At 43.0% G+C, this 25,358-nt stretch overlaps 1 protein-coding gene across 1 annotated transcript in view; it reads right to left on the bottom strand.

The window, feature by feature from the left end:
* The window catches only part of LOC311488512 (TSC22 domain family protein 1-like), a 29,617-nt gene extending 4,768 nt beyond the window's left edge, over positions 1-24,849 (bottom strand). Inside the window, exon 1 of the mRNA XM_084545263.1 lies at positions 21,462-24,849. Within this exon, the coding sequence (XP_084401389.1) occupies positions 21,462-24,130 (2,669 nt within the window). The 5' untranslated portion in view covers positions 24,131-24,849. The remainder of the gene's footprint in view (positions 1-21,461) is intronic.
* Positions 24,850-25,358: the final 509 nt, after the last annotated feature.

Genomic DNA, 25,358 nt, shown 5'->3' with positions numbered 1-25,358 from the left:
ACGCCATTCCTTTCATCCCATCTTCTTGCTCCACACCACATATATCCAGAGTGAAAGCCCTGGTCCTATGTATAGAGCCAATGTCACCTTCTATAAACTCCATTAGCCAAACAGGGTTTATTAGAGGTAAATATTCTCTGCTAGACATTATCTGTAACACTTTCACCACCAAGGAAACTGCAGGGCTCCTATCAGGGAATTTGGATATAACATTTGACTATGTGGGAGGAAGTATCTGCTCTGTGCTGCAGAAAAATAGATTAAGCTTCTCTGTTAATTTATGTGGAATAAGCAACCACCCAGATTATGGAGCATTTTACTCCAATGCCCTACTTTATTGGGTGGTATGACATCAGCCAATATCTCTAATTTTAGCTGTTATAATACTGGATCTGCCTCGCTGCTGACCGACCTTTTCCAGATTGATGACATCTGGGAAACACTGTGTGCCAATCAACTTCTCTCCTCTCATGAGTCCAACATCAGGACACCCAACCAGTATGTTTTTTCTTTTCCCCATGATAATGTTGTTGGATATAAACTCCCAAGGATAGGGCTTCTACCTGACTGAGACAAGCCTTCTTTGAGAATTGAGTGCTACTGATCTTCCAAACTAGCTCCGGCAAATTAATTGCAATTAACTGAATGCATATCAATATACCTGTAGTAAAAGAAAACAATAAAAACATATCTGAACTTGAGTACTCTTGACATCCTTTTCTCCGGCCACACCCATATGCACCACTATACAGGCCTCAGATTACAAGGTCACAGTGAAGATACTGTACAATTAACCTTTGATATACTGAATAGTACTGATGAGTAGCTCTTCCCTCAAAGACTTGAATGATGAAAATTAAATTTGCCCAAGATTCCCAATTGGGAAAATTGCGAATCTGCAACAGACTCGACCTGACTCAGCCTCAGTCAGTATAATATGTTTGAATTTTTTGAGCCAAACCTGGACGCAATCAGGTAGTGTGAACTGATTACCAACCCAACTGCAAACATGTGTTGCCAACGGCCAATGAAAAAGAGAAGGTAGGACACAGCAAATGGGGTCAGCAGATGACAGGAATGGCGGGAATATAAAAACAATGATGGCGAACAGTGAGGGCATGAGAGTGGCAACAAAACAAACCTGCACAGAGCTGTGGCAGGAGCACAAGTGCCTATATAATGTAAGCTGCTGTGCATACCACAACTGTCATCCTTGTAAGAGTTTCCACAAGACTTTCATGTGTTCAGTTGGCTTTAGCTGGTTTGACAAATCATGTAGTCTATGATCCCTCATCAGGCGCAGTTGTTAAGTTTAGGCTTAAGCTAATTTAGGTATCAACTACACAGTGCGTTAAGCACAAAGTATTAAGCTTTATAAAGCACCAGTACCATGAAGAGAGGCTCAATGATGTCAGCTTCTGTTCACTTTTGTCCCCAGCCAAACGCTTATCAAGAAGACAAACACCGCATTAAGAAGCTCTAAGCCACACTTAACTCTTCCGGTCTCGTCTTTGACTGGAAGAGGTTTTAACCAATTATCCACACCCAAATAGCCAGGACAGCCGCTACTCTTGAGCAATAAAACCAACGTCTAATGTCATTAAACTTAGAAGTACACCTTGGTCTGATAGGAGCTACGTTTCATCTGGCCAGGGACAAAATGAGAGACTTTAATAAGCCTCTAGTCAAGATCAAAATCTTTTTAATGCTTTAAACAACAAATCCAGAGTTAACGCACAACGCAGCACCAGAGGACAATTGGATTTAAGTCAGCATTTTAAAATTACGTTCAAGGCTTCTTTAGATTTGCTAGATAGTAAATGCAAAGCACAGTGTTACATCTTTTAGTTATAAGCCTTCAAAAACATTTCAGTTTACAGTATTATTCCGCTCCAGTGATACTTTATGGAGATGTACACATCCCAGGAATTCTGCTTTATTAGTTCTTGCCCTTGACGTGCTACAAAACACTGGAGAGTTTCAACTGTGTATGCCCTAACTAACAGTGCTGTAGGTAGGTCAGCCAACTGATGGCCTTGCTGCTTTGCTGCAAAACAGCACTAGCCCAGTGACCTACTGACAAGAGAAATGACCCAAACTGTATTAAGCCCGGGAATGAGATGCTCTACTTTGCGTTGTGTCTGATGGCAATTGATAGTGGTGGGCATTATAACAACACACAAGTATACATATGCTTCAAATTACAAATATGTGTTGACTAATCACTGTAAGTTACGTTAGAAACACCCGTTAATATAGCCTGAATCAAAATCAACAGCGTTCATGGCTTCAAAGCTACTATCTCTCTCTCTCTCTCTGCATTTCACAAAGACTGACAGTGAAATACAGTAAAGTACGGCTCCATCCTTTGGACTACCTTATTTTTTTTAATTTTTTTTTTTTAAAGGAAACCCCTAAAAAAGGTCAATATAATTAATTTATGAGACTTGTGACCCTACAGTTCTCATGTAAAGACTCAAGATTCAAGACAATTAAAAAAAAATAATCTGAAAGGCTTATCTTGTAGAGCAAACACACTGTGGGCTGCATGTGTTGCTATAGTGCTGAAAAATAGGTTAACTTCATGTGAGGTGGACCAGATGGTCGGCAGAATATGGCGAGCAATGCAGTGATACAAAAAATAAACACTGTGTGGGTTTCATTACTCATAGCCTCCTGAATATACTGGTAGGTGGTACAGATGTTAACCAAAGATACACTACACACCATCTACTCCGTCTCCACATTTATACATTTTACTACACACTCTGTCCTGTTTATTTTTTTATACATATTACCTTAAAAGAGTCAAAAGAACTAGCAGTACTACAAAATAAACCAGCTATTCCTTAAAGCTAATGGCAGCCCTGGAGGCATGAATGTCTGAACAGAAAGGACAATATAGCCATGCAGCCTTTTGTGTGCAGCTACTGTAGTGATTGGCCCGGGCCGTACTACAGTGTACAGACTCCTTGGGGATTCCCTGTCTCTTATTTTACCTTTTGAGATGCTGCTCCAGCTCCCAGAACAAAAGCTTCATTGCCATCTTGTCATGGCCTTGCACTCGTATTCCCCGCGCTCTCATGGATCCGTCCGTCAGCAGGAACATATACACTCCAAAGTAACACAGCAGTGTGCCCCGAGCGTCTTTGTTTAGTGTTTTCTAACACACCCCTTGTTCTTTCTTAAATACACTGAATAGATCTTGCTCCTATAGACGCATGAGCGGCTGCAGCTGCACGGTGAATTAAATGCAGCGTGGCAGGTTACAATGACTGTATACTGTATGTGTGTGTGCTCCTCATTCTTCCTCTATGTCATCCATTTGTTTTTGAATGGCTGAAGAGTGAGCGAATTACTGAATACAAGCGGTTACTGGGCGGGTGATGACGTGTGATCATGTGATACCAGGAGTTACATAAACCCTCAACAGAGATTAGCATGTGGCTCAGTGATTTCCCACCTCCTACACTGCAAGCCCTCTGCCCTCTATAGCCTGTGACATGGCTATACAAATCCATTTTGACCGTCCACTCTTCAACGTCACCAACTTCAGTCTAACCCAACCACACTACATTGTTGATCAATTAAAAATATCACGAACAATTATGTGTCTCCTTAGAATGAAACAATGTTTCTAAGAATATAAATTAATTTTTAGAAAACAGCATCATTCCCAGTAAGGCTTCAAACACATTGAATCAAACTTTGTAGGTTCACTGAACATGTCATTGTTTTCCCGTAAATTAAGGTGGACATGCCAGTACAGAAGTCAGATGTGACAGAGATTACCAAGAAGTCTACATATTTTTCTTGTCACATAAAGGTTGGTCACAGTCACTCGGAACTCATTTTCAGTCTTCCTGTCAAAGCTGCAAAAGCAGCCCAGACACTATATTATGATATTTCGTGCAACCTTTGCAGGTTTCTGTCACAGCCCTTTGCGTGATAAACAAGAGACCCTGTGCTCCAGGGTCTTATCTTGTCAATTCTCATTGAAACTCAGTCTTAAGATGGCTTAATGCCTCAGAATAGAAAACACAACATGCACTCACAGGGCCTCCTCTGGCTTAGGGGCGGCCGGTCAAGAAACAACAGGTAAAGGATGAGCACAATCCCGGGGATTTCACTTGTCTCAACACACTCGGATTGCTGGGGTGAATCAGTAGCACATGAATTCGGGGTGGGTTGTACGGTCCTACCACAGCCTGCTTACAGCATTTCAGTTTAGCTAATCAATCGTACTCTCAGTAAGAGGCTTCAAACACCTTGACTCACACTCTGACCTTCTGGCCACCTCCCTGCAAACAAACAAATCTGGCCTGGTAACTACCTCTTGGACTAGTTGCTAGTAACTGAATACCCATTACCTGGAAAAAAGTACCACCACTTCAATAGTCAACATTAAAAACACAGAAAAGCACAAACACGCATCTTGCTATGCCATCATACATCTCTCTACTGATGTTGAGCTTATCAAATGACCAACCAACTCTTCATCAAGTCTGCTTCAGACTTGGATTTGAAATATGGACAAACATAACACACGGAAACAGTACCAGGAAGCAAGAGTTACCAATGATCTCAGCCATCTATTTGTTCAGGCCATCATCTCAACAAAGCATTACCACTACAAACATGAACAAATGATAAATTCAGACGTAACAACCTTTTCAGATAATACTAGCACAAAAGCTTTCCACGGCTCCTAATGTGCATGATTGAAATAAAAGTGCTCATTTAAGAATGTGTCCATGACATAATTATTGCCAGTATTTCTTTCGTCATGTAGATCATCTTTGTTTCTGGTTAGTTAATTTTCCCCTAAAATGTTCTGCACTGACTTTCTGGGGAAATGCTAACTTAATAAAAAGGGGGCTGGCATGTTGAATGAAAAAAAAGAGGCCTATTGAATTGTTGAATTGTAAAGGCTTTTGGCTGAGCTGTAGTTTGATAGTGGAAAGCACACACAGACTTTACCAGTAAGCCCTGGCAGTGGTTTTTCCATAGTCACACCCTGACTATGGAGAATGACAGAGAGCTAATGAGTGAGTCAGTCAGAGAGTCACGGAGGAATGATGAGTGGCCATTTTGACCACCATACGTAAGAGAGAGAGAGAGTTAGAGAGAGAGAGGCACTATTGGAGAATTTGGGCTGACAGCAGCAAGTCCTTAGTCCTCACTCTGTACTAAACTCACACACACAAGAGAGAGGAAGAGAAGGAGGGAAAGAGAGAGTCAGCCAGAGACAGAAGGCCTAGAATCGCCTCGATCCACTGCCTCAGCACAAGTACTGTCTCAGTGAGTTATGAACTAAGGGAGAAGACAAGCACAAACAAATGCAAGTTTTCAATGCAGTTTGACTTACTGACTCACTTGATTTCTGATACTCTGAACGACCTTGTGCATTTACACAATCTTACCTTCACTGCTACAAACATGCAGCTGTTGAGGGTATGTGCATACATACTGGTGCTTTAAGTAAATACCCTTTAAGAGAGAATTGTGGTAGCTTTTTACACACAATGTGTTTAAAATACTTCTGAAGTCAATCAATCAAAATGTAGAAGATGAACGTCAAAGCCACTTCCTTCAGTTTCTAGTATTATTCCAAACTAACCAGGATTAGGAAATCATCAGTTTCAGTTCAAGTATCGCTGCGCTGACGTGCATTCAAACTGTTTTATTGCTAATGACATCCAAGTGATCAAGTGAGTTGTCAGACAACACATAAGGCCCACATAACACACCTACACGAATGATCCTCTGCATCTGATTAGGAATGATGCCTGCAATCAGTTTCTCAGTAGATAGTGACAAGAAAAGCAACCTCTTTCAGAATAAGTTCCAATCCTTCCGACCCACACAAGTTATGCAACCTGGACTGTGTGTGTGTGTGTCGGGTGTGTGAGCACCAGGTTTGAATAATGCGTAGTGAAACCTGGCATTAAAAGGATTAGCAGCCAAAGAACACACGGCGCTGAGTCCAGAGAGCACAGGACAGAAATAATGCTAACAGCAGCAATAATAGAGGAGGACCTGATGGGAGAAAGTAGTGAGATATATATCCTTACAGAAATGTCAATAAAGAGTCAATAGTTAGCTGCGAGTTGACTTTTCATTAGGGTATACCGTATATCAGACATGTTTAAAAAAAAAAAAGTGAAAGCTGAGCTGCAGGTTACAGATGTCCCTGTAACATGTTTGAGCACATGTACATGCCTTCTTAGGCACAATGACAATACCATGGCACCTATAAACAGATGAGTGGGCTCAAAGAAGATCATGTGCATGTGACGATTTGGGATTCTATGGGATTCTCACAGGAAGGGAATCAATGTCACGATTAGGGGTGTCCCGATAAGACTTTTTTTGTGCCCCGATTTGATCCCGAACATTTAATATCGAGTATCGGCCATAAATAAACAACATTTTCTTCACTGGAGATTGATAAAGTCTTGTTCTTTTTTAACTTGTATTCTCCTAGATCACATATGCACTGTGGGACTGTATTAAGTTCAATCATCTTCCAGAGTAAAGTACTTCCACACAGCAGACACGTTTAGTCACGTGATTATGCGTCTTCTTTGATTTTTTTGCAGCTTTGATGCTAGCCAACCTCCATTAAAACAGAAGAAAAAAAAAGAATAAGACCATTTGATACTACGGGGACATGGTTTCGGTTTATGGCAGACCTTAAATAAATAACTACAAAAGATCAGGCTTGGCTGAAGCCCGAAGTGATCTGATCATGTTAAACAGCTTTGTCCGTGTTTATCCTTTGACCTCTATCATTGGGACTAAACTCAAAACATGGGAGCGCTTTTATTGTTTACTAGTCCTGTAATATAACCTCTAATGTTGTCCTACACCAGTTATAGTCGCCGTTTCTCTAAGCTCCGCTGCCTGTTTCACTACTAGTGAATCACCTCGATACAGTATCTCTTTGACAGTTTAATAGGAAAATAAGTCACACTCACACTGAGTGAAATCAGACATCTCTTATCTTTTAGAGTATGCGAGAAATGAAAAATGACTCACACTGATGTCTGGGTCACAAGCTGTAAGACACACACACACCTGCTAGACTCCCATACAACAGAATGCTATGAGTGTGTTTGTGTTGGATGGTGGGAGGCTGTTTTTCTCCAAATACTCCACAGAATACCAACTGAGTCATCTGTGTCTCCCATGCCTTACTCTCCATCTCATCAACTCTCCCTCCAGCATATTCAGCAGGTCGCTAAAGCCAAATGGGTCCAAGGAGTGAGCAGATGCACAGGTGTTGTAATGCATGAGTAACGGCATCAGCCAACTCCTGCATTTTTTATTTATGCATTAACCGTTGGTCTCCCTAAAGAGATTATGAACACAGTTTTCACATCAGCTTAACAAAAAGCAAGACGAAGAACTTGGTAAACTGGTGAAGACATTCAGCATCCATTCATGCATTGCACGCTGTCCTGCGTTCTTCTTTATTTTTAAAGGAGAAGTCTAATCTAATTTATTACATTCAGATCCTGACAATTACTCTGGAGCGTCGTAGGGGTTACACGCCTTTAGAAGTCAGATGTCGTGATGAAAGTCAAGTGGACACTGACCAGTTGCTGATGATGTCACTAATAAAAACTCAGTAGAAAAGTAATGCTCTGCAACAATGAAATCTACACTGATCAGCCACAACATTATAACCACTGACAGGTGAAGTAAATAACATTGACCATCTTGTGACAATTCAATGTTCTGCTGGGAAACATTTGAACGTGGCATTCATGTGGATGTTACTTAGACATGTAGCACCCACCTAGACCAGATCAGGCACCCCCACCCCATAGCAATGACAGCAGCCATCCCCAGCAGGATGCAGCCTGACACAGACACACACACACAAAAATGGTTTAAGAACAACTCAAAAAACATGAAAAACAGCACAAGGTGGTGACCTGACCTAGATCCTAAATTGATCGAGTATTTGTGAGATACACTGGAACAAGCCTGATCCACAGAGCCTCCTCCCCTCCACCCAAAGACCCTAAAGGCCCCCACTAACAACATCCTGTTACCAGACACCACAGGACACCCTCAGAAGGCCCATGTGCATCATCTGATGAGTCACAACTGTTTTGGAGGCACAAGGGAGACCTACACAATATTAGGAAGGTGTTTACAATGTTATGCCTAATCCTTGTGTATATTCCTCACCTGAATACATTTGCTGCAAATAAACAGCTCATGAGGGTTATTCAGATGAGTGTGCATTGCAGTTGTAATTTTGTTGTATTTCAGGACTGACTTACATATTTTACACGTCACGGTAGCATGGGCTTAGTCTTCAGGGAAGCATTTCCACACACTTGAAGCATGCATGCATGCATAGTGAGGGTCAGGGTACAGCAGCATTGATTCGCCATTGATCAGCCATGAAATTCAGTGCTAATGTCAATATTACTTTGCTTCAGCCTTCTCCAGACCTTTCTAAAATTCTGTTTCCTCAAAGCAAGCCTATTTCATGAATCGTCTTTGGCTTCTCCGGACCAGCAATATATTTAATTTTGCTAACAAATAAGCAACCATACAGAAACTTGTCTGAAATAATACAGTTGACAGATCAACTGGGAAGGAAAAGAATCATGGATCTGTTTTCTTTGCCTTTTCATCAGCTGTTGAAAGAGGTCGGGAGAGTTCAATAAATCAATAACTGGAAACTTTAGGCTACAATCCTCGACCCAGTTCCCTCCCTTCACCCATGTAAGTGAAGACAAGAGTACAGAGCAGTGAGTGGATTAACCAGCGATGGCTCCACCGTCACCAGGCCTAAATCTCTTACGACAGCAGGGCTATCATGAGCACGGCTTAGTAACTAACCAACCAACAGCCAGAACAATACTAACAGTCTCACCAAGATCATGCCACTCTCACTGAGATGACTGCTCTAGACATTTATTCTTTTATATGGAGGATTCCTAGATTCCCTCGTATGGCATATCAATTCCCTAGACCTGTTAAGGTACAGACACACCAAACCGTCATCAAAAAATTACTGACAAAAAGAGCCGACTGTGAGGCCGCTTCACGCTGCATGTGTCTGGGCCAAAAAATTGCACTTAGTCACCACAAACGCTACTATGAAAGGCCAGATGGCACATACATGCAACTGCGTGAAACAAAATAACCGTTCCCAGAAACAGGAAGCGCTATGATTAGCTGAGAAGCAAGGTAGAACTACGAACAGTCGTACAAATCTGGCCTCTCCTGAAACATGCCGTTCAGTTGGTCTATAGTTTATCCATTCAAGATGATCATTTTGTCATGAAAGTAGCCTCTTGCAGGGAACAATGACAGCTGGGATAGATAGGCTCCAGCCCACCGTGACCCTCTAAGCGGTAATAGATGAAGGATGGATGGATGGATGGATTTGTTTACTTCTGACACTTCCACGTTCTCCTGCACTGGTTCTGGGCTGAGCAGCTCTCTCACAGACTCCCCTGCTGTTTCACCTTGCTTAAACTAGATGAAAAGCTGGTGACAGGGGTCCGACTGCTACCAACAATGTGGGCCACACCGGAAAAACTGGAGCCCCAGACACTCGCCAAGGGCAGGACACCAGAAAACGACCAGCCCACAACTTAGTTCAGACTCAGTTACAACTACTGATTATGCAAATGGTAGGAGGTCTGGTACTTAGTACAGCTGCAACATATTGGTTCAACTTGCAGTTTGAGTTTGTATCTGGTCTGCTTCATCCCTGACTTCTGAGTTTTCCAGTAATGGCAAAAGGAGAAGATTTTTCATATGATAGCTGTAAGCAGAAAAACTCTAATCCACAATGCCACCTTCTGGTGACAACTGGAATTCATTTAAGTGTTGCTCCTTTGGGAAACCAGTGATTTCATTAATTTTCCTTTAGAGAAACCATTTATTGATTTCCATGCAGACTTTAATTTGCTTTCACATCGATGTTAACAATATAAAATTCTGACCTCTTCAAACTTTGTATTGAGCACAACACAACAATATAAAAAGCATATTAACTTATTTAGACTAATAAAATACAGATATGCTGAATATGCTGCAGCACAACAATTTCTGGAATATCCTTCTGTGCTTACTTATAAAACAGCATTTACCAAATCAGGCCCACTTTTGGAAAGACATCCTGTGCCTATTTGCACTTGGAAAATGTCCTTGGAAAGGAGCGTAGCAGTTTCTACCTGAGACTACTTCTTCCAGTCACACCAAATAAATACTCACAACACACATAAAGTGCTGACTCAGTCATAGACCAACACTGTGACACAACATGCTGACACTATTTGGCCTTTGCCATCAAATGAAGACAAAGGCCAAATAGAGGACTTTGAAAATCAATAAATCCATACTGCATTGTCAGGCCACACACACACACACATCCCGCTGGTCGTCTGAAGAGAAATTGAAATCTCTGAAGTAGAAGCTGGTGCACACTGCCATCTGCTGTCACATAACAGCTAAATCATGCCTTACTATTAAGTTACCATTCTCATCGACTGTCGTCCTAGGTTGAGTGTTTGACACCACGTAAATGCAGACTCTACACCTGTCTTGTGAATTCAAGGGGTGTATCACAAGAAATATACTTGCTTTTCAAGCTCTGTCAATTCGTTTGCTTCTGTCAGGTATCAAACAACAAGTGTGATTAAATTTAAATTTTTGATAAGTGATGTCTGAAGCTCAGTTATCTCACTGTAGATACCTTTAAAGTCAGTGACGTAGTTCTGATGTGCTTGCTAATTACACGCTGTAATCATACATAAAAAAATGCTTCTGAATACAGCTCGTACATACAGTATTATGACCTGAAAGGAAATTTATGATGCCATGATTAAGACGTTGAAAAACTAATGCTTAATGATGTCTAAAGTAAATATTTGCTGTTGAAAAAAATGAAAACCCCTGCCTGTTTCTCCAAACCTGGGGCATGTGGACCACCAACCCTTCTTCATACAAAACAAATGAACCCTTTTAACATTACAGCCTTTGAATAGTCTCTAATTTGACTGACTGTTTCCAATTATGAATAAGCAAATAAAATAGTCTTCGATCCTGACCTCTATCCAGTCCAGAGTAGCAGAGCTTTAACTTGCAATAACACCATCTGTCCTTTGCTCACTAAATGCACTTAATCAGATCACAGACACTTGATACATTTCCCTTAGTTAACCTTGTTGAAATCAGTGGCTACAGAGCCTTAACTCAGTGTTAAGGCCCTGCCATTACTCATTACTTCAAGAATAAATGCATATATTTGAGTGTATAAGAGCAGCATAACGTCCTCAGGCACTCTGTGTCGCTGGGAGAAAAGAACAGTGCATTCTCTTCACAGCTAATCCCCCTTTTCATTCACATATAAACATCGTCTTTACCTGTCATCACACATTAACGGGCATAAGACAACCTGGCAGCAAAGGTGTGCATGGTTGTTTCTCAAATAACAGCCTATTTTCTCTTCCTTCAGAGTGTAACATTTCACCACTAATTGCCCTGTCCACAATTTGGAAAGGATTTTGGGTCATGGTTAGCCTCAGTCCACAGTTGGATGCATTACAGCAGCACAGTGGCCCCAGTGCTGCTCAACAACTCAATATCCCTGTGTTTTCTTCAGTTTCTCTCGCTCTCTCTTGCAGTTCACTTTACGACGTGCCGTGTGAAAGATTTTATTTAACTTGTTAATTTGATTCTTTGGAACAGACTGTAACACTCCTTGCGATTTGTTTTCTCAAAACACCTTTTGCCCCAATAGCTCAACATCAATCCAAATCTCCATTTATGCGACTTTTGAGATTGTCGCAGCTGCTTTGTGCCCTTGATAAATCTCACATGACTGGTTCTCAGATGCTGAGGCACATGAATGCCTTTCAAAAAGATTTTGAACTGCAGCACTACACTGGATATGGAAATGTCAAAAGAATTACGAAACAACTACGACTGACCATCCAAAGCAAGAAAAATCTAAAAACTAACCTTCATAATTTAGCAAAAAGAATAAAAGCAAAAGAAAAATGAGAACCATCTGTTATTAAAGATAAGGAAAAGACACAAAAGGACTGAAAAACTGGTTTACGATAAAATATGAAAGGGTCAAGACAGTCAACACAAGAATCATTCTGGATTAGAGCAGAGTACATTTTGTGCATCCGTTTTCTATCCCAGCAGGAAGGCTTGCATGCCTGCGAAGGCGCACTGAAAGCAGTGTTACTCCCATGATCCTTTCTGGGCAACCTAAGACAAATGGAGCTCGACAAATATGGCCATCAAGTCACACAAAGCCTACATGCAGTATGAGGAGCCTCATGTACAGGATGCAGGATGTTGACAGCTTTCCAACCAGCAGGGGGTAGTACCACACCGTACGCAGCTTGAAATGGTGTGCAAGGCAGGCTATGGTTTGCATTAGTGTTCCAGTGCCAATAGCTGGAAATGTACTGGCCATGTTAAGCTAAGAGCAAAACGGTGTGAAACTGTGAGTGACATATTTGTTGGACCATCTGAAGTAAAGAAACTAGTTTTGAGCTGAAAATATTTCAGGGGTTACTGTTAAGAGAAGAAGAGCTGGTTCACTACACAGCCAGCCTGCTTTAAAACGTTGGATTCAAAGTTAACTATCTAACTGATTTCTCAACCAACGTGTGCATTCAATTGCATTTCAACAACAGATTATCACATGTAAAATATATTAAATGTCTGTTTATGTGGGCTGTCTGAATACGATGAGAACAGTGTATGGAAGATGAAGTATCTCCAAGCCAAGTATCTCTGCGCCTTCATCATGCTAATAAAAGAGGCAGCTGGCTAGACTATTGAGGAAAAAAAGGATTTAACCAAAGAAAAAGAAAAAGAAAATTTAACCCCCTCCCTCCAGCAGCCATCCTCATTCAGCCACAGAGTACAGAGTAGGGGATTAGCTCACACAAAGCGAGAGTGAATGAATTTTAAACCCTATGGGAAAAGACACTCACTGGCTAGAACTCCCACGTCATCACAGCCAAGCAGAACGGCTGAAACTATCAGACTCTATTAACTTGAGCAAAGCAGATACGTTTAAAATTCTTATTAGCATTTGTAGATTAGGCATATTTTTCAACTTTTCCCAGAGACATGGAAGCCTCTTTATTCATGCCTCAAATCAAAGGCTTTTGAGAAAGATCCTCAAACCAAGTTTTCTGCATGTTTTGCTGGGACAGCCTTAACTCGGGTGGCAACCTCCAAAGAGAGAAATGACGCCAAATGACGCCAGATGTACTAAAAACTGCTGTTCCTCGAACGGCCCAAAAGCGAGCGAATTCCAACAGGCCTCAATGTTAAGATTTATAGCAAAAATAAACAGCTTTACAACTTGGTACACAAAATTGATATTTTCTTGGGTTCAGTCTTGATCAAGGACAGTTCAGTATGTAGTCCATATACCAGGAACCGTACTCCTTAACTGGTTCGTGGCCAACCCGTTCTACCTGCTAAGCCATAGCCACACATGCAGCACAGTCAGACTGGTTTGTAAGACTGCGAAAAGCTATTTAGCTGGTTTGTTCAATTACGAGAACACTGATAAATAAAAATGATTATGCCCTACTACTATATCAATTACTATATCTATATCTTAAGATTTCCTTTGTAGTTTTAAATTCTGTTGAACTAACAGAAGCTGAAATGGAACAAATACTTTGAAAAGGAAGGGCGATTTACGCTGATAGCAAAGTTGTCCATTGCATTTCTGTGAATGTGAGTGTTAAATTCTTGGGGCTGACTGGACAGTGTTCTGGCCACAGGAATGCCGGCCATGATTCAGCACATTGCCAGCATGTTTAGTGGGATGACAGCGGCAGCCCACTGAAGCCCAAAAATAAAAATGTGTGGCTGAAGACGAAACCTCAATCAACACCATTTCATAGCGTTCCACAAATATGTCACATGTTGACGATAACATGACCTCTCGGAGACCACAAACACAATTAATTCGTTCCAGTAAGCCTGTCTATAGGACCAACGCTGAAAGGCTCCAGTGCAAAGGATTTAGGGGGGTTGTAATGACAATTATGTATAAAACATAGTATATAATCATATCAAAATCAGAATCACTGCATTTTAGCCATCTTGACTGAGAATGAGTCCTTCACATCTGCATAGAGAGCTGGTTCTCTTCCACAGAGTCTGCCATGTTGTACTGCCAGGTCTCTGCAGTAGCCCAGAGTAGACAAACCAAACACTGGCGCTAGAGAGGACGTCTTGTGTTTGCTGCAGTCACTGTGGGTTCTCCTGCACATGTGGACACATATGGGGATTCAACTGTCTTAATAAAAAGTTATGATGATATCCCAACTATTAAAAACAATTAATACAGTATATGAAATGTCCGTGCAACCAGTGTGTGTGTGGAGGGTCTAGGAGGTAGGGTTTTTTGCGGACGGGGGGGAGGTAGAGATGCTTTCAGGAGTAATAGGAAAAAAAACGTGCAAAAACATTTCCGATTCATTACGAGATCATGACGGAGTTAATAAGACCCTGTAAAAAAATACTTAGTCAGCAATGTAATCACTTCTGCCTATAATTTACGGGTGCAAAAAGAAGTATAACAACAACATCTGGAGCCGTTTTTCATCAAAGTTAGACTACCATGGCGATGTGAGCGTGTGTGAGTGTGTCCAGGTTGGGGCGGGTCATTTTCCCATAGATGAAAGGCACACTAAAAACACAATCCATTACCATCCATTACAGGCCATTAGTTTCCCACCACACTCTTAAGTGAAACAATCCTGTTTATTGATGGAAAAATAAACCATCAGCAAGAAGGGGGCACGGACAAACAAAATCAATGACGCCACTGCACAAAGCATACAAATAAGCAGCAGCAGAGACATGGAGTGCTTTACACAAAGACGTAACTGGGTGGTTCTATTTATCTCTGTTACTCAGTCATACACACACGCACTAAAAATAACATAACTTTCTCATTCAGTTTCATTCTGTCATTCATGTTTTCACCGCTTGACTTGAAAAGAAATAGTAAATATTCAGTAATGCGTAGCGAACCTCCCGCTCTCCGCCCCGCTCCCACTCACACGCAGCATGTTGCTGCTCTGCTGTGTTCTGGTGCTCTCTGGCTCGGTCTATGTAGCAGCAATGGGGGAGGTGTCAGCAGCATAACAAATAACAATTGCTGTTTACTTTTAGTGAAACGTGTTAGTGATGGGAAAAACATCCCTGTATAAAAGGACATGAACGAACATTACAACATTCATGCATTTGTATTAAGTCCATGGTTAATTTCCATGTTGATGTAGATAAATGATCTGGGCAATGTGGTATTAAAAAAAATAAATGTCTCAATTGTTGTAAAATTTGGCTAAAAACGGTTAAAAATCTAACTGCTCTAATCACAATAAATAACTAAATAAATAAATAGGACACATCAGTTCTTACTCAATGTCTTGGACTGACATTATTCTCGCAGACTTGTTGATTTGTTGTAATTGCTTGGTTTATAAAGGTTCAGAAAGCTATGAAAAATGGCCATTAGAATTTCACATATTATGTCCCATTTTGTACCGGTTTATCTTAACATCCTACAAGGTTAAGATGAGGAAAATGTAGGTTACATACTGGAACCTCAGGGGCCGTCCACACAGAAACGCTTTTTGGTGTAAACGCTCATGTTTTGCATCATTTTGGCCGATCGTCCACACGAATCCTGTAAACGCATTGCCCTCAAACGCACTTTTTTGAAACCGGGTCCCAGGGTGGAAAAATTCGAAAACGCACCTCTTGCGTTTCTGTGCGGACAGAGGAAAACGGACAGAAACGCAATCGCCACACCCCTCGAGCAGCCTTCCACCTCTTATATCCCGCGAGACGTCTCATAACAACATCAACAACAATGGCGGACTACATGCTCGTGTTCCTGCTGGAGAAGATATTGAGCCTATTAGGGTTACCAGGACAAAATATCATTTTTCCCTGAGTTTGGTTTCTTCTAAAGCCGATTTGTAAACAGCGCTCAAGCTTTATGCGCATGCTCCGCCTCTTCCTCTCTATTTTTGGTGAATTTCTGAAACTGAAACAGCGCCACCTATAGGCCTGGAATATGAAGTAGCGTTTTCAGTCTGTTGAAACGGGTCTGTGTGGACGCGGATATTCTTGAAACGATGCCAGGGAAAACGGAGAGGGAAAAGATCGTTTACGTACGTGTGGACGTGGCCTCAGACTCTATGAGTAAGACCAAGCCTCACAGACTCATGGGTTATCCAGGGTGTCACTATTGGGTGTATCGGATCACTAATCCATTGAGAGAGAAACAAGAAAAACCTTCTTGGTGTGTTCGCAGCAGTGTTAGATCTGACACGTCATCAGCTGTCTTGCATGCATGAAACTGACTAAGTGAGGGAAAACAAGTACATTGTGCTAACAGCAGCAGATGAAAGGGCATAGAGAAACCCCGGATGCCACTGCACGGATGTCACCATCACTCCCCTGAGGAGGGGTGTGGGTGTGGAGTGGGCAGGGATGCTCTGTGGATGCTTCTACTCCTGCCGCAATGTAAGATAGCATAACGGCACCCCACAGTCATGAGGCAACCGCTGTTAAGACAAGGGACTGCCTTGTGAGCATCCTCTGTAGCGCACGAACAAATGTTGACTCTGACTAGTCACAGGTAATAGTTAACCAGTGGGTAGTCGGTGAGACGCCTCATCTGCCGCATTGCTCTTACACAGGGGAAAAAGCCTCCGAGATAATCCTCGCCCCAGAGGAGCTACTCATTCTCTACAGAATAAAAAAAAGATTTGGTTGTAATACAGCCGCAGTTCTGTCTTCTGATTGCATGATAAGACAGTAAAACTCTTAGCTGAAAACAGAGCTAGAGATAATTCAGGTATTGGCTCAAAAGAGGTTTTCCCAGAGCCCGCAGCACTGGCGCCTTTGTAACAAGATGGTTCCCGCATAGAACTTAATCATAGATGGAGGTAATTCCTTATCTAACCAGGTCTATGAAACACTTAAGTGCTCGGCAGCCGGCCATGGTGCAGCTGGAGAAATTTGTGCCATTATAGAGAGTTGGCCAAAAACGACAAACAAAAACCCACTGTACTACTAAAAACTGGAGCATCTGTGCACGAGGTCTGTCGTAGTCTATGTTATAAAATTCCCTAAGTCAATGCTCACTAAAAACCTAAACAGACGAGTAACACAATGGGCGGACTGAGCAGAACCGCAAAGGTTGAGTGACAACGCTCAGTCTGGTTCCATCTGGACCAGTCTGCTGTGCCCTCAGTGGTTTAAAGCGGCTTCAGTAGACCTGACTAAGTTGGGCTGGGTCAGCTTGGGTTACTTCCGCTGTGCGTTGTGAATTTTGGGGATCTCGTTGATCTCTCCACACAATGAGCGACAGGCCTGGCACACACCGGCTGCCTGCACTGCCAGAGGGAAGATTACATTCAAAACAGCCAGCAGCAGAGATAGCCATCATGCTGCCAGCCAGCCTACATTCCCCTGAGCTTTCACACATTCAAACACACACACACACGCACACTTAGGCCTTGTTCAGACCAACAATAGCTGTGCCATTTTTTTTTAATTCAACAAAAAACAAAACAAAAAATATAGCCTTCTAATTTCTAATTTGTTTCAATGAGACCACTTTTAGCATAATATGGCTTTGGCTTCAACTCCTCCCACATTGCCATGCATTATTATGCAATTTTTATATTACATAAACAGTGAGGCCCAACTACGGCCACTATCACCATGCTGTTTTCTGTCAAAACAACCATTATTAATATTGAACACAGCACAGTTGTTAAATGCTGTTGATATCCGAAACAAGATGTAAAAAAAAAAAGTACATCTCTCAAATACAACACACATTTAATTCATCAGGTGGAAAAAAACAAACAAACTGTTGCATTGTAAGAGACAACCGCACCAACTCCATTAGAGCTGGTCAACAAAAAAATCACTGTAGAAGAAGGATACAATTTGAGCAAAGGCTTTATTTGCTCTCGGCACCTCAGTTTCTTGCCGCTCCCTGCTGCCCATATCCTCTGACAATGTCAATGCAGCTGCAGCCTCTACTTCTGTCCATGGGATTGCTTTTCCCCCGTCTAAGTAAATATCTTGGCAGTCTACTGGAGTTCACTTTAAACACATATCCTTGTTAATAACATTCTCTGCGCTCATAGTAAAAGATGAAATTTTCGCTGTTGAAAACATATAGTTAGTTTGCAAAACAATCCCTGATAGATTTCGAACAGTTTTCAGAGCAGAAGCATCAGATCTCCAGATGTGAAAGCTACAAACCCAAGCTGTAAGAGCTTATAGCTCTTCGAAGAACCAATAAAGGCAATGTGAGCCAAAACCAGATTTTGAAGTTTGAGCCCAAATTCAGACCAACAGACAGGCAATATAACCAAAACAACAAATGTTGCCGTATCCCGTTATCTCTCGCATACACACACACACACAAGAAGATGCTAAATATCACGCCTTAATCTGAAATGAGTTCAGTCTAATGAACAAAGCTAACAGTCATGATAGCCAACTTATATCGCTTACCAGCTCACATTACGTCTTGTCACAGGACAGTCTCCAAGGTTTGAAACAAGAACAAAAACACACGATGTACACACACGCACACAGTTTAACAGCACAAAACCACATCCTCACCCACAGTACAACGAGACATGCATATATCAGCTTGCATAGGAACTTGTTAGCCCACCTGCTCACACATTAGTTACATTTAGGTCACGCAACTAAAAGTTTGGCGTTTAATTCTACATCACCATTAATTGCTGATAAACTCCAGCTGTCAATCACCAGCAGCAAGCCCACACACACACACACACACAGACTATCAACTCATCCAATTAATGACTTGTCAGCACACAGAGGAAATGAAACGCTGACACACTACCTCGTTTAAATATGCTCTCTTCGCACAAACAAACTGACTCTAATTGTTGTTGACAGGAGCCTCAGAGAAGACCTCAGAGACTGTACAACCACTGATATGGCCCACACACCCTCCATCTAAAAACGCACTTGTAAATACATTCCTACCAGACAAATAACAAAGTTGAGAGGGACGGGTTCTTTTTCTGCAAAAATTACACACACACACAAAATGCAAATGCCCCTCGTCTTTTGCAATGCTTCCATTAAGGCAAACAGGCAAAGACATTTATACTTCAATGTGTCTTTGCACAAAATTACCATTTTTTATTATTTTTTTTAGAACAAAACAGTCGTTCATATCATATAACCATAAAAGCTAGTCAGTAATACTATATATTACTTATTATTAACAGTATGAATATATATATTTTAATACAGTTATTCCAACAACAAAAGGTGCTCCAAAGTAATGCACACATAGTATGTAGCCACACCCTAATTAGACGACTTGATCACTAGTGAGCCACAGAGATGGCAAGCTTTCTAAATATATGGATAAAGCCTTACCTTGCGTCTTTGATAAGAATGCTTAAAAGTCCCAGGTGCCCTGAACTACACACATGGTGCATACACATTGTGAACTATAGCGCAGATTTTGGTAAATAGTAACAGTCTCAACACTTCCATATATAAAAGTTGGTCAAAAATTAACCTGTTCACTGTGACAAGAGGTAATATGAAATTTGTTTCGTACCAGAACTCTAACAACGATATTCATCCACATGGACTACAAAGAGAAACTCATTTTTAACAAGCAATCATAAGTAATAATAAATATTATCTTATGGTATAATATCCGCTATGTCCCGTCTAATGCAAGTTAAATATTCTTACATAAACCAAGTCTTAATCAACAGGAACAGCTGGACTACATGTTAACGCATTGCCAACTGAATTGAGAGTCGTGAGATTAAGAATGACACCTGTAAAGCACTGCTACTGAAAAGACAGGTGACCAAGTACAAATAATCAGGACAGTCAGTTGTAGAAAAGTTAATTAGATGTTAATTTATTTTTATTTTTGTCTGGGACAAAATAACTGTCCCAAAATAACTGATTTGATTAAATTTCAATCTTGACACAGCTAGTTTGCATCAGATGATGCGACCGTGCTTTCACTGCTGAGCTTGTGCTGCATCTCGTCAATGAAGGTTCACTTGTTAAGAAAGGCAGAGAAATATGTATTAAAAAAATCAGTCGTGAGCAGGTTAACAAGCACTGCTACTCTGACAGCAGGCAAACCACACAGAGTTTAACCGCGAGTCTAATTCACAGAGACAGTCTTCTTGATTGCAGCAAGAGCTTTGGTTTTGCACAAATTCTGTTGATCATCAAAGACAATAATCCACCTGATCCCAGATAGATTTCACATTCCTCTGAGTCAAACATGTGGTAACAGCAGCCATTATTCACTATCCATCTAACTGACCCATAAAGACTGGGGAAAAAGTAATCAGCTCTATTGAACTTGTCCTCTTTGTGAGCTGATTTTAACTCATGTACGTTAAACACCCTGACACCTAATTCGGTATGAGCTAAAAATTTCACAAGTCAGGAAAAAAAGCTTGAGACTACTAGGAGTTAATGAAAACTCAGCAATTTCCTGCTGCTGTAAGGTGATTAAAATTCCTGTCCAACTTCAAAATGAGTTCTTAAAACTTATTGGGAAGACATTCCTAAGGATTTTCTGTTTGTCCGTAGCACAGATAGCGAAAGAGAGAGAGAGAAAGAACATAACAGCGAGCCAGAGGACTAATACAACCTATAAGCTTTCAGTGAGAAACAATTAATTAAGAGCTTTAGTTGACATGTCAACAACTAACCTAGCATGTCTTCCTGATCTCATGAGCTCATCCAAAGATAGAAATAGCATCCGAGTCTAAAACTAAATTCAACATTGACTGTGATGTTGGAATTGATAATACAACAACAAAAATGTTAATCATTAATATAACAATCCCAGGTACCACCCACATTCTATTACTAATTAAATAATCCAACAATTGCTGCTGTGATTCCTGCTTTTAACAACAAATGTGCTGAGGGAGTGTGTGTGGCACACTGTGGATCCAGCGGAAATTGTGCGCTGTAAGGCAGACAAGCCAGCCAGGATTCAAGCAAGCAGGCAGACAAGGTAAAATGTCGAATCACTGCAGCCACTTGATAAAGACAAGAGACGTCACATCCAGCTGAGTCCTGCGCTGTGTCCAACTGACAGAGGACAGACAGAATGTAGCAGTTTGGCCACTGTCCGCTGGTTATCTAGGATAACAACAACTCGTTTTTTGTTTTTTGCTCACAACTGCAGCTGCAACCAAAGGAATAATTCAGCTTCAAAAAGGCACAAGTTTAAACTAAAAACACTCCAAATGTTTTTCTGCCTTTGTTGAAACTCAAACACACACAAAAAATGAAATTGAGAGCAAGCAATTACATCCATATACGTCATCTGAGAAAAGTGACAAATTAAAGTCTCTTACCCATCCTCCTCTCCGTCTACAGTCTTGAGACCAGCTGGTGCAGTTAAGGCACTGGCGGTTGCAGCGTTGCCCTCAGTTTCCTGACCTTGGCCAGTGTTGGATCCAGACAAAGCTTCTCCCCCGGCCAGCTTGGGCAGCCCCAACAAAGCCGACTGATGCTGGAGGAGCAGCCGCTGAGCATCCTGCAGCTGAGTGGTGGTGAAGGTGGGCAGACTAGCATAGAGGGCACTGGCCTGGGCAGCATGAGCCAAGGCCTGGGCACTGCTGTGGTCCTGGGTCAAGCTGACAGAGGATGGCTGACTATGGGGAACACCTTGCAGGGGCATCCGAGCACTATGCCCACTGTTGTGGGCTTGAGGCTGGGCCTGATGATCACTCTGAGGGTTCGGAGGAGGCACGCTTGTTGCAGATACTTGGCTCTGGTGGACTGTAGTGGGCAGCTGGGTGTTCAGGCCTGTGGTTTGGATATGTGTCGTGAGCGATTGCGGCTTCTGCTGCTGGCAATCCAGATGGGTCTGGGGCTGCTGGCCAAGACCTCCTATACCGACATGAGAGGGCACACTGGAGGTGGAGGGGGGGTGTGTGTGAAGGAGTGCCTGTGACTGCTGAGGACCACCTATCATCTGGCAAACTCCATTAGCAGGCCCAGAAGGAGCTGACCCAGCCTGGGGTTGAGATACACTTTGCTGTTGCTGGGTGTACTCAGGTGGCCTCATTGACACTGTGGATGCTTGTTGGGAAGCAGTTGGTTGCTGTGTGGGGGCGGCATAGCCTAACTTCTGCTGCTGAACACCCACCATGCCCTGCGCGGTTCCAGGGGGCTGACTAGCAACTTGAGCATAGGTGAGCTGCTGCTGCTGGGTCACAGCAGTGGTAGGAAGTCCAATGGTGGTCTGGTGACCTGGCATGTGTGCGTGTGGATCAATGTTTGTGGGAGCTGATGGGGCAACGGAAGTCTTCACATGTGGATGGGTGATATCCTGGGAGTGCATTTGAGGATGGGTTTGAGATACTCCCATACTTAAGCCACTGGGGATGATTCCTTTAAAGCCCTGAGGAGGGGAGGCATAATCCTGGGCATGCTGGGGTAATGGTGGTCCGCCAGTCTCTCCACTGCACGCGCTGTCAATGTAATGGCTCAATGTACTCATGGTACTACTCACAGAACTGCTGCTTGTGCTTTCCTTCTCAGAGGCCCCAGCAAAGCTCTCAGAGACAAACTGACGTATGCTGTGAGACCCTGTATCAGACACCGAAGAAGCAGAAGCAGAGGCCGGGGTCTCCTTGTCATAGAATTCAGTGCATGTCCATCTGCCCTTCTTGAAGGGCTCGGAGCTAGAGTCCAGCTTCACCACCCTAAAGCGAGAGCTGGTGGCAGCCACCGCGGGGACCGGAGCAGGAGCAGACGATACGGGAGCTGCGGCCACAGCTGTAACGGGAGCACTCACAGGCTGCAGCGCAGCTGATCCAACTCTTCCCTGGATCCCGCTGGGGAGCCCCATGCCTCCAGAGGCACTGACAGCAGCAGCAGCAGCAGCGTTCGTAGTAGCCATAGTGATGTTGGAGTTGACATTTTGGTGTTGCTGGATCATGCTGATGTTAGCGGTGGTCATAAGGTTACCCCCGGTTGGAACGCCACCACCACCTCCACTCCCCCCACTGCTGCTTATTACATTGAGAGGAAAACCACCACTGCTACTGCTAGCGCTCGTGCTGATCCCCCCTCTCACAGGCACGTTGGCAGAGCTCAACATATTCACATTACTAACACTGCTGGTCTGGGGATTAACTATGCTAACTGTAGTGCCAGTAGCAGAGCTGTGCATTCCAGGGACAGATCCTGGGGCCACAATCCCCGCAGGCTGAGCAACAATACTCTGAGGGGCAGCCAGGGAAACATTCTCTTGAGGGCCCCCCACGTTAGAAGGCATTTTCTGGGTGACACAAGGTAAAGCTCCAGAAGCGAGGGCAGATGGGGTGCTCCCAGGTCCAGAGGAAAGGGGATAGACCTGGGCATGTTTGGGATGATGAGGATGAGGATGATGATGGTGCACAGTCCCGTTCACCATGCCCGGCCCATGCTGCTGTGCCTGGTTCAGGGTATGGGGGTGCGAAGGCTGGTTGGGGGAAACAGCTCCGGGGGTCTCTGCCTCGTGGAAATTATTCAGTGTCTCCTCCGAGGAACTTCTCTCTGCTCCAACGGCATCATTAGCCCGAGAGAGGGAAACATCCAGGATCTCAGAAGACGACAGATCCTCCGTGTGGGACTCATCCAAGTCGTCGTAGCTTTCAGTGTCCTCTGCGATGCTGTTATTGGTGCTAACAGATATCTGCGCTGGAGTCACACTTGTTATCTGGAAACCGCTCTTCTTTTTCATCTGCGCTCCGGTGGACTGTGTGGGCTGGGGCTGCAGATTCAGGCTGTGGGGAGGAGGAGGAGGATGATGAGGACCCGGGGAGGATGAACCGGCAGGAGGCTGGCACTGAATCAACAGGGAGGGCTGATAATCTTCGGCTGAGACGTGGCTGTTATTGACCACCGGGTTTGCCGTTGTTGACAGCGCGGGGCCGCTCCCGCCGCCTGTGTTGCTGCCCCTTCTGTGGAAGACGGTGGGATGCGCCATCTTTCTAACACTGCCAGAGTCTCCTGCGGGGTCCGGATGATGCATTTCGAGAGAATCCGGGCGGTAGTTGGTCTCTGACAGTATGCAATAAGGTTGCTGCTCGTTAACGGCGCCGTTTTGACAAAACTACGGTCAACAGACAACACGATCAAAAAATAAATATTTGAGCCGAAGAGTCTGGCGGCTGCTCTCAAATATCAGACAGGTTGAGCCAATATTTACAGCCTTTCATACAGGACTTGGTGTCGCTGTGACAGTTAGCGAGGCAGAAGAAGCTAGTGGCCGCCTGCTCCGTAGCTAACGAGCTAACGTCAGCTGATGCCAGTTGTACTTCGCCGGTTAACTACCACTGTTATCCGTCTGCGCCTTCGTTAAACTATCATTCTGTGTGTTTTCACTGATATACTTCGCTGCAATAAACACACACTACAAGCAGAGCAGCTGCTGAGCAAGTCAGCGTTGTATTAAATGTTAGCCGGACAGGGGAGTAACGTCAGCTAGCTAGCTGCCAGTCTCCATCACCGGCTAGCTAAACTCAGACCGTTGAGAGACGTTTTAACTGCTGGATTTTCTCAAACAGAAGAAAATTAAAACAAAGCAACCTTTCATCCGGTGGCGTAAAAGCAAATACGATCACTCATTAGCGGCGTAAAGGGATTAAATCCATTCCACTGAGTCCTCGTTTCGGTCTTGGTTTTGCTGTATCACTGGTCCTCCCCAGCGGTAGCGTCGTTCAGTATGTAGCCTCCCGCACCGCTGCTGTGTCTCTGTGCTGTGACGGGACTGGAGGGGAGGGGTGCTCGGTAATATGGCGACCGCGCATGGTCTCTGCTGCCAGACATAAAGCAGTCTGGGAGAGGCGGAGACGAGCCCCGGCATCGACACGCACGAAGTTTGCCGGAAAGTACCGAGCAGAGGGCGCTCCCTCCCCAGCCCGTAAAGAAACCTCACAATGGATTTTATTTTCTACTTAGGCGAAGGAAACGTAGCCAGTGTCGATAAAGTAGATAAAATTAGCATGAACATTTTATAAGGTCACTTATATATTGAGAAAAAACAATATTACAAATAATTATTTAAGCCTCTCTAAAGGGGGGATTGTACATATTGATTTACATTATTTTGTTTGCTTGGGTAATGTTTATAGATTTTTCTATTTTTAATTTTACTTGCACTGAACAAAATATTACATATCTGGAATAAATACAACTCTTTCTATAAATCACACGTATAATTCCACAATTAAGTTTCATATTATGCAGCACAGTGTACA

The sequence above is a fragment of the Chelon labrosus genome (genome assembly GCF_963514085.1).
Source record: "Chelon labrosus genome assembly, chromosome: 5".
In the NCBI taxonomy this organism is placed as follows: Eukaryota; Metazoa; Chordata; class Actinopteri; order Mugiliformes; family Mugilidae; genus Chelon; species Chelon labrosus.
This window is presented reverse-complemented; position numbering and strand designations above follow the sequence as displayed.